Source organism: Schistosoma haematobium, chromosome 5 (assembly GCF_000699445.3).
Source record: "Schistosoma haematobium chromosome 5, whole genome shotgun sequence".
NCBI lineage: Eukaryota > Metazoa > Platyhelminthes > Trematoda > Strigeidida > Schistosomatidae > Schistosoma > Schistosoma haematobium.
The window spans coordinates 21,447,961-21,459,576 of record NC_067200.1 but is presented as its reverse complement, the minus strand read 5'-3'; the positions used below and the strand labels follow the sequence as shown (position 1 = coordinate 21,459,576).

The 11,616-nt window shown below is 33.3% G+C and overlaps 1 protein-coding gene across 1 annotated transcript; it reads right to left on the bottom strand.

Moving 5' to 3' along the window:
- Window positions 1–1,554: 1,554 nt before the first annotated feature.
- Window positions 1,555–5,516, bottom strand: MS3_00011159 (uncharacterized protein; the record flags this gene model as incomplete). Its single annotated transcript, XM_051219571.1, has 4 exons — window positions 1,555–1,718; window positions 3,227–3,301; window positions 4,734–4,800; window positions 5,502–5,516. The coding sequence occupies 4 exons, from the start codon at window positions 5,514–5,516 to the stop codon at window positions 1,555–1,557; spliced, it is 321 nt and encodes a 106-aa protein (XP_051065173.1).
- Between the last annotated feature and the right edge of the window lie 6,100 nt (window positions 5,517–11,616).

The following is an 11,616-nucleotide window of genomic DNA, read 5'->3' as shown; positions in this document are numbered from 1 at the left end:
GAGTGAAACAAGTGACCGTATGCTGGCCGTGTCAATAATAAAATAACGGAAGAAAACATAATTAGTCTAAATGACACTGAGATAAAATAGCTTGTCACTCAGAATATATTGAGCAATGAATAATCAAGTGACCAAAAACGGAAGTTCCTAATTTCTTATTGATAAGATACTTCGACGACTCACTTTATAACATTCACTGTCGTTAATACGGAATGATATTTCCTAGTGATGAGAATTCATCAGAATAAACATTCACAATGGACTCATTGTTGATTGCAGTTGTCACAAAATCACGAATACACGATACTACTAAACTTCAAATTAAATATTTTAAACCTCTTATAAAACAAGTTAGTCGTTTCAATTGAATGAAAACAGTTACATAATTAATAAAAACTGTGTTTATTATTTAATCAATAAAAGTGCATCAGTTATTACATAATCAAGTATAAGAATTCCATGAAGAAATTGTACAAACTACAGAAATGAATAGAGAAATCTGAAGTTTACAAATGAAACAGCGAATAGAAAAAACCGTGTCAGAATATTTAAATGAGTTATGAGATGCTTCTATGAATCACTCATTGCTTCTTCTCTTTTTATATACCCATCTCCAAATAATACCACAGATACATATAACTAATAATGATACAAATAATGGTATCACGATATATAAGTAGACGGATGATTTGCTATGACTTTCCACTTTGCTTATTTCAACTATGACATTCTAAAGAAAAACAAAATAACGGTTGCATGAATCAGAAAATAATAAATATTTACCGAGTCTTGACCGGTTCCCTCGGTAGTTTCATTGACGTTTTCAGTTACCTGAACTTCGGTGCTCATCAAAGTGCTTTCATTTGGAATAGTGGGTGTTGGTGTTCTCAATTCATTAACCTCGGAGATCTTCTGAATAATTAAAACAGTAACATTCATTTATTAACATCAAATTATTCATTATACAATGTTGTCAGTCGTGATGACAGAAGAGGATTCCACAATTAGTTATTCACAATTCGCATTTGTACAATCATTTGAACACGTGGTACCAATTGAGCAATCAGAATGATGAGTACACATCATTCAACAACTAATTGACGACTCGTTTGTGTGATGAAATCTGTATTCTGGATATCACATCTAATCACCATTCAAATATAAATCAATAAACTAAACATTAACAGCTTTATTGAAACAATCTATCCAGGTTCTCAATAGAGAATCAGAAATCCTTGTTCAGGATTTCAACAATGTGAGTTGACTAAATCTCACTAATTCTCAAAACATCATACACATTGAATGAACTGAAAAATTATAATGATTTCAAGCGTTGATGCCAAATTGTGAATAAATCCATTGTTAACTGTTTCCCTGCAACTAGAGCATGCTACTTGTATCTGATTAGAAATGGTCAATGTATAGAAAGCTATAGTTTAGTCACTCAGAGTAGAATACACGTCAGTTCTTATTGATAGCAATAAAATATTCTTTCGAGTAGATGTATTTACTCGCAATGTGGAACTTGGTGACATTGAAAACAACCTGATAAGTTTAACAAGTAGTTACCTCGACACGGCAATCATTAACTTTCAAGTCATGAGTTGCCTTATCGTTACTTTCAATGCATGTTTTAGCCCTTCCACACCAGAAGCATTTTGTATTCATTGTTGCTGCATTTTGACATGTTTCAGGTGTTTTGTATTTCGGACAGTATGCTGTAAATAGAGTAAGGTAATTTAATTTTCAATTTTTCAAACAAAAGATAAGTGAATTGTTAACATGTAACAATAATTCATTAATGCAATATTGATTTTGGAATTAAGTGACTATTTCATTCACTGGAAAACTGTTATCACATTTCGTACTGCAATATTTAGTACACTTCCAGATTCACTGACATTTCACAACAGCATTTTTGAATTGAATGAAACTGCTTTGAATGTCAAGTATGGTGATTGAATTTTGACAAGTGAATTTTGCTGTTTTTCAATAATTGTTGATATTCAGACATGCACACACGATGCCGTCACTGGGTTCATCTGTAGTGACTCCTTTTTATCACGAAAACACGATTGGTTTAATGAAAACAAGTATTATTATTATTATTATTATTATTATTATTATTATAACCGATTGTACCTGTGCTTGTTTAATGTGCTCTTTGTTTGGCTGTGCTAATGACAGCTATATTATGCTTCCATTATTATTCACACACATCGATTGTGACCTAGCGCGAACTCGGTTACGTTCTGTAACCAAGCTTGTATCCTGACACGATCTCGGCATCCTTTCGATACCACGAGATCGCCAGCAAATATATCTCGACTTGGTCCATTAACTGCCTTCTGATATTTGGCTTCCGGGGGATTTTATGGATATCCTGGCACGCGTTCCTTTGTAGTGGCGTTCATAGTCAGTCGCGACTCGACACCATGCTACACATCACTGCGAAGTACATTCATTTTTTGACGGTTTTTACAGTTTCTTTATAATTGATATCGGTGAAATAAAGTCACATGTTGTCTGACTGAAAAGTATATGGTCGTATTTTATTCAATAAATATTGAAGTCTATTTGATCACTGGATAGTTGAGTGATTCTCTAAAACATTGGTTAACTGAAATATGTTTGTGATTACTCAATTTACATATTCATGAGAAGGAATGCATTTTCACACAGTTAAAATAATTCTTAAACTATCCACGATAAATTGTTGTTTGGAGCCGACCTCTAACTAGACCTTCAAAGTATCGGATAAGTGTAACGAAACAGAGACTTTTATATTCAGTCTATTGTTTCCACAGTAATGACAAAGACTTGGGTTGTTCATTTAAACTCAATACTTAGGTTAACTTTGATGTTACACATACCGAATGAAAAACAACAGACAGTTGGGCATCAATGCACCATCAAATGATTGACACTTAATCTTTCTCGAGACTAACATAATCTCATCTATTGTTTCGTGACTATGTACTTAAGTTTATTTCATCTAAATGAACACTTTAATATTAGTTCAAAATGGACTCGTAATCATTTGTAACATTCATCAATAAGTCGGCGTGTAGATATTAATGTTAATTGAAACGTCGTTTGACACAATTACCTGTATATGATTTAATAGCTGACTATATATACACATAAAATTAGTAATTTGATTAAACAATAGTGATACCATTTAATATGTAAATAGATAATGCCGATTAGATAAGGTTTAACATACTCCCGATAACTTCGAATTCAACCAACGTTCCAGTTTTCGCCCATTTTTGAGGTATAGTTAATTGATGTAATGCAGCTGATTTGATAAATTGAACAGAAAAAGACAATTAGGATTTTGATTTGTTTTCTATGTATGACAAGTTGTTTGCATAATCTAAGTGGCGATAAAAATAGAAAACTTGAACATTTGCCATAAAGGATAATGTAGAGATCATCTAACATTTCCAAAAATTATTGTGTATCACACTCTGGGTTTTGAAATTGATCAGTATTCAACCAGTAAGTCAAAAACTCAAATCGATAAATGTTCTGTGTTATTTTGCGCAGAAATCAATACAATCAACATTTCACATTTCAAATTGCAAATAGGCAAAATAGAAATTCATAAACCAACGAAGAATAATGACTAGCAGTGTAGTCCGAGGCGTGTGCTTCGTCTTATGTAGGACTTGCCAGCTGGATATTCCTGCATCTAAGAATTGATGTTCACTCTCAGACTGGAACCTAGCACTATGCACTTCAAACGCCGTCCCGTTATGCACATTAGGCTGATCACTTCAGATACACAATAACTTGTACAATGGGGTGATGTTTTAATTCATCTTCTTATTGATTATTGAATCTTCCCATTGATGTTCAGGACTGCAATTGGTTCCACTGCTAGTCATTATACAGTTTCTCCCATAAGGCTTGTGACGTAAAGCAACATCCAGACAATCTTCCTAGGATGCATATGTATTTCTATAACAGACTGATCAGTTGCAGTTATAAATATCGACGGGAAAATTCAAACAAACAATACAAATATGATATTTAAAGCAGTTAGTCCCTTTTACAAATTTCGATAGAACAATGAGAAGACGGAGTTGATCTGAAAAATGTGATGTATTAGCGCTATACATTTCGAACAATCTGGTCACACATATACTTGTCAGGGCATGATAAAGATTCAGTAATACATTTTAACCGAGCAACATGTACCACTTGACCTAACATTTAGTTCAGTTTCTCAAATTCAACCATAAAACGCTATGTAACACCCTATCACCTACATTCAGTACTTGTCTTTAAACTCAGCTACATCTTTCAATAACACGTGAACATTTCAGTGAATCATGTTGATTGTGCATTTTATAAAGAAAATATCAACTTCAAGTAACATTCGTTTATTTATGTGTCATGCAAGACACACTTGCTTTTGCATTGAAGAATGATGTAACTGAGGACTGCAAGTGTGACTATCGTACTCTTTGTGAGTGAATAAATGAGTGTGAATATCGTCTGGTTAATACCGTCGTTCAATTATCGCAGGTCCACATTAGTCAATAAGTAATCATAGGCATAAAATGTCTCCAAATAGCCATCCAAGCTTTTCCAATAAAGACATTCATCCGTCTTACTTAATTCACACAAGTAAACTGGTTGAGTGAGCCTTAGTAAATAGGTGTTTGATGATGTACTTCACTGTACATCAAAATGTTAACAACATTAGTTGAAATGTTTCTTACGCTTTTCACACTGGAATTGACGGAACATTTCTCCTGTGATGTTATGTTGCTCAAATTGTGTAGGAATCTGGAAAAAAGTATTTGAAGTTCAAGTCAAATTATCTCAACACATAACCGTTTATATTGAAACCAATTATTCTTTGAAGTAATGTGTCATCATTCAGATTATCTTATTTACAGACAACTAATTACACTTACATTAAGCATACTGATATTCCCAAACTTTTTATGATGTATGTTTCACCTAATATACATAGATATTTTGAATCATTCCAGTCGACAACTCTAGTGAATGTCGATGAACTCTCTATCTATCTATCGTGAAATGTGAGATGAATATCTACGTCAGTTGAAATGAAATGTGATTGTGAACGACTGCAGGTATTCGACGCTCGGAATTTTAAACAGTAAACATTCCGAATAGCCGATCATCAGAAGATGTAAGAAGGCTTTAGAAAAAAACGCATCTTTCCGTTCAGTATCATATAACATACACTGTCTGTTACTATTCGGCATGAACACAACATTGCTTTTGAAAGCAATTCACTTGTAGTCATTCGCTATTTTAAACAAGTGCTTGGTTGAATTATGTCATCAAAACTTTGGTAGTAGTGTCAAACAGTCCAATTGCACATTACAAAATGTTGATCACTTTCTATCGTGTTCCATGTAACTTGATACATCCGACTATATTGATTACCCTGGAATATTTGAATGATCTGGAATACTTGAAATTAAATTACATTTCCATTCAACTGTTCAACTTACGTTCTCGTAATACATAGATATCTTTCCATTCGGATACATCAGATTGATTACACTGCCGTCAACCACTGCAATAAGAGGATAATGTACACTTAGAATTTAAAAGATAAAAAATTAGCAAGTAATTGTTTGATGTAACACTATCTATGCCAACTCACAAAATGATCTTATTTCAGTGAATATTCTCTGTGTCATTTCAAATACTTTCTTCAATTGAATTCGTAATAAATATTTTCAAGTGAATGAACGTCATGTGAATAAAACAGCTATTCATCCTTCAAAATGAATGTCAAACGCTCAGTTTGTCAAGCAGTATTATTATTGAAACAATTAATCGTCAAGTTCTACATTAAGATCTGATAATCGGAGAGGTATCCAGCCTTAGTACATATGACATGAGATGTGGAGTGTTTGTTAACGATTGTAACTTGTCAATTCAATTGGTTGGGTAACATTTCAATCTATAAGCTGACTCTGACCATAGTGTTTATTTGCAGTAGATGAAAAAGTAATTACTTCATGTATGTCGCTTCAACGATATCTTAAGTTAAATGGATAATATTCACGAATGATCATGAGCTGAATGAGTGTGTGATGAACATGCAACGCAAATCATTCATTTTGTGACAGACACTAAACAAGTCCTATTGAAGCCTGTAAATCAAAATGAATCTCTGCATTTGTTTTCTCACAAGTGAAATGGCATATCGACCTAAAGCATTAGTGGTGGTCAATTTATCACTTACCAAATCTAGTCTTTTTCAGTTCATTTTAACTGTGTTCACAATGAGTGAAGATGTGAGTGTTTATATTTCACATATGATCGAACGATCATTCATAGTTGACTTACCTGGAGCAAAATTTTCCTGGCTTTTAATAAACCATCTGATAGCAAGTAATTCCTCTGAAATAATAAAAATCGAAATGAATGTTGAAATATCTGCATAATGAATATCTATCTTCTTAAATAATTGTATATTATGAAATGGACTACCTTTGCATACAAGTTATCACCTTTATTTCGAGACTTAAACGAACCGATATAGATAAATGCTCACTAATCCCTTAAGAAGAAGTTTCAATAAGTACTATCATTTCAACGATATGACGAAAGTTTCAATCCAAACGATGGATCAGAATAATTGACATCCGTATCATCTGTTCTAAGAGCTTAAGACTGGGTTAGAGATTTTTAATATGCATCTGAAAATGCCCATACAAATAATTTCATGAGATTCTGTAATTCATCAATTCTGATAACTGACCGAAAGGAATGTATATAACCTTGATGTTCTAATTAATATTGTTCGAGTAAATTATCTTGTACCAGTAGACTGTTCATGGTCGTTCATCGGTCAGCTTTTACAGAAAGTGTCTGGATTCAAAGATCATAACCATACAAATATTATAACAATGATGGAGGTGAGTATTCAATGGTCAACTGACAACAACTCAGAGACATTAAACTTTCAAGAATCTGGTAAATGCTAGGAAAGTATTGGAGGAGATCAAAGAAACTTTGACAATTCATTGGTTTCAATAATCCAAACTGACTGCTTACACAATATTAATTATTGCTGTGTATGTGGTCAGTTTGATTCATTTGGTCTAACAAGAATTATTGTGTTGGTGAGGCACCTTCTGATTTGTAGTGTTGATAGACTGTAGGGTAGGTTATGTTCACTTTGACAATAACATCACCTGATTTATCACTTCTACTCAATCAATGTGTATTTATTTTGAAGTGAATCACTGTTTTATTTATCATATTCACTTGACATTGTTGTGCAACACACACAAGCAAAACAATCACTATGTGCTGGTCAGCTCTCGTGTAATAATCAAGTGAAATACTGAATCAATTATGCAAAATGAATGTGAGAAGAAGAAATGAGACAAGTTTAAACTGAATGGTGAAGGAACTCACTATTATTTAAAAGCTCTACTTTAGGTATTCTGACATCTGTGGAATATTTGACTTCTCCCAGTGCTTTGGTTGCCAACATCCGTGATCCAAATTGATTCTCTTCATAAAAACATGCAAAGTGATTGATAATTTTACATTTAATCAATAAAATGCTTTTGAAATAAACTAAAAACTTAAATGAATTTGATGAATTGTATTTGCTTTGCTGTAAAGTGTCACATTATTTACAATTTGGACAAGAGAAGATATTCAAAGAAAGCTTAAATGTCTTAAGAAGCATAAAACTGTTTCCTTGACGAAATTCAATCAACTGTGATTAAAGAAATGAAATGTGACCAAGAAAACTCAGGAACAGTTTAAGTCCAATAAAAATTATTCACTTACTTGTATTAAAGTTTTCAATCTCAGTGATCTTTTCATCGTAAAATTTAAGCGAGGATTTCCATGTAACAGACTAAAAGGATGCAAACATATGGATAAGGAACTCCACTACAAAATGAAGTTAACTCACTCCAAAACGATCAGTTTGAACAAATTTGCTATTCGCAATTGGATGAGGCTGATCTAGTCGGATCCTTAGTGAATATTGGTAATGAAGAGACTGTTATGTGTTTTAGAATCTGACTGATTACTTACATAATGGTATGAATCGTTTTCAACAACTATTTCGTGATAGTTCAACAATTCACGTTCTTTACAGATATCTTGACATTCAAGGAATTTGTAAAGCAACACGATGATCGAATAAAGTAGTACAGATAGACTTGACGAAATGGGTAATCTAAAATGGTTCAGATGAAGAAAACAACAATATCCCATTGAATCAAATTTCAATTTCTATGATACAGTCATTTACGTCAAAAGTGTAATCAACAATCACCTCATTTTCTTGTTCAAAGTGGTAAATCAAATTTAACCAAAACTTGTCTGGTTTATATAGACTTTTGAAGTGCTTGGTTGTTTCTTTCTGATTTGATGATTCAAATTAACCATTGAAAAGATCAAATTTTATAAAATCATATGTTTATTTTTAACCAATCAAGGAGGTAGATGAAGACATCGTTATTCAATATTGTTCTAGCTATTGTAAACAATGAGCTGATATTAATCAAACGTTGGTTAAAATTCCTGACCCCCTTTGAAGAAACCTCTCTTGGATGTGAATAACAATACATACAATACAGATCAATGGTTAACTTGTGGTTCAAAATATTTGCTCGTGTGATTACGAACAAACAGTTTGTTACTTGTTGTAGGCTGTCAATAGGCTGTGAACGGTGCGTTGTTCTGATTTGATTGTTTTAACTCAAAGTACCATATACTGTTTTGACTGGATGTCGAAATATAAGTTTCTTCACTTTAATTTTGTTTCAATAAAAAAACGTTTTGTCAGACGATTAAACCATCGTTGAATATGATATTGCATCTTCCGAACAAAGCTTTATCCATTCTATCTGACCACCATATATATTGTACCACTGACTGTTAACACGTGTTATTTAAATATGGGTGTAGTGTTCAAAAGCAACAAGCTAATTTGACGTTGATTTTAGCTTGAGTGTTTTGCTGCTGACAAAATAGATTGTCTGAAAAATCAGAGATCTGTTGAACGGTTCTGTATTTCAGATGTATCTTCCATAAATAATGATTGATTTCGATAACGAACAGCACAATGATTTGTTTTTTTTATCGGAAATCAGTTGTGTTGGACAGTCCTCACAAAACTAATGCTTCACATCAAATGACCGACAACTTTGAAGATGCCATGCATACAACTTCACTCTGATCCAGTAGTTATTCATTGTAATTTTGTAAGCGAATTCAACGAATATTGAAGTGATGATACAAACACAGATTTTGATTCAGTTTGTTTCAATGGGACAAAGTTCGATAATGGGTTGCAATGATGTTCCTAATCAGGCGTGACTCTTCGATTTCGCTTCAATAGGCGTCAACATGAAATTGACGTTGAATACTCAATATACATTCACGATTTGACAGTGTGTTTTTGGAACGTTTTCCGATTTTATGTCGCCTAACTGTCTTCAATTCCTCATTGACATTCCCATCAATTCATTTTATATACGAAACAACGGATGGAAATATTCACAAGATTGCAATTCTCAATCTAAATTGAAATCTGGGAGGAGGTAGTAGTAATAATAGTCTGTGGTAAAATAGAGGGACTTCACGGAATGATCAAACAAAAACAAACTCATTGTAGTGAAGTTCAAAGAAAATGAGTTCAAAAGGGCTAAAATGAAACTTGCGAATTTGAGTAATCTGAGTATAGGGAAACGTTTGTTCAATTCTCCATACTCGAATCGGACGAGCATGCACTGATTATACACTTGATGGCAAGCTAAATGCAGTCTAACGAACAATTCCGGAGAATGGCTCTCAACCCATGTTGATTATTTACGGTAATCTGAAACCGGGATAACAAGTTGATAGACCCCACACAAATTCGAGGAATTTTTAACTCTTGAACGTGGATATACGGCATTTGGGACTTAGAGAATAGTCTATACAGCTCATCAAAATCAACATTATATTCTGCAGTTTTTGAACTGGTTTCCTTAGCACGAAACGCACTCGCGGAAGCATCCAGATCGACTGAAAATTCGAACCGCCTAAACATTCATCGACGATCATAGGCGGTGGAAGTAAAAACTGTGATGTGCTAGATATAATTCCATCAAACCCATGTATAGTGACAGTGCTAATTTATAATCTGCAGAAATATAGTGATGCTTAATTACAAACCCATATTACACAACACTGATTAATCACTGTTTCGATTGTTAACATACTGTGTTCAATCTTTTGATCAAGTGAAGGCTCATCTCTTACATCTATAATTACTAGAGACCATAAGGTGTTTGACAGCAAAAAAGTAAGGTTGAAGAGATTCAGAAGATAAAATTGTCAAACATGAATATATTATATTCAATGAACTGTATCTGTTCGAACTGAACACAACATTTGCTTCTTTCGTCTACTCAAAACTGTTCACACTGCGGACTGTCAATTGACGATTCACTAAGGAATATATGTGGTTGAATATTACACAGGATCATCACATTTACCAGTTGAGTTCTTCTCATCTAATAAGCGTTTCCGCATAAGAAATATTTTTCTAACAACAATGATAATGATGATGACCATAATAGTTTACACGACCTGAGAGTGTGATTTTGAGGAAAAAAACATCAGTCTGTTGACCTGCTTTGTTGTTTGTAGCAATGTTAATGATTTATACTTTCTTCTTCCTAATCATTAGATTCTATCTCAACAATCAAATAATATGAAATTCTCTTTTGTTTAATTAGCCTGATATAAAACTGAAATAGAATAAGGAATGTCGCTCACTAATGATGCACCCACGCATACGGAATGAAGATCAATGAAACTTTCATTTTACAAATGACTACTACTTTTCTATAGAGAAACTGAAGAGAAAACAAATAGTTTTCATGTGGATTCATAAGTGGTCTTACTTCAGCTATGCGTAAACTCTGTAACCATTTACCATCTTGTTCTAAATGAGTTTACTGAAGGTCTTCTTGTAGAATTGTCCATAGTTGACGTTCCCATTCCATCAATCGATGGAACTATGAATGATTATTCTGATGTTTTTAGAATCGATTGATTGATCCATCCGACTTCTATTGCTTATGAGACTAAGATCAGTATTCCAGATAATTACATTCGACTGTTTGACAAATTTGCATTGATGTTAAATATTCAATGAAGTTGAATATCGTGGTTAGGTGAAAGCGAGCAGATTTTGAAGGAGTTAGAATACATTTCGAAATGTCATTCGGTATTGTAATTCATCTTGATTTTGTAACAGAGCTGAAATGAGTTTCTCCGTAAAGAAGCATTGGTAGGTGAACACTTAAAACGTTTGTCAGCTATGTTTGTGTCGATAATCTCAAAGTTGCCTATTTAGTTGACGTTGCTTCGGAGTTATCTTGATTGAGTTAGATCCTGTTCGGTATTTATGGTCTTCGGGTGAAATTCCGCGAAGCCAGTTTTCATGATGATTGATAGATATCATTGATCCGTATCCACACTCTAAAGAATCCATTACTCCTCACGCAATACAAACTCATATCAGTCAAGTTTGCACAAAGCGATATTACTTCTAACTTACTCGAGGATCCGTCATCAAATTGAGAGTTCTAA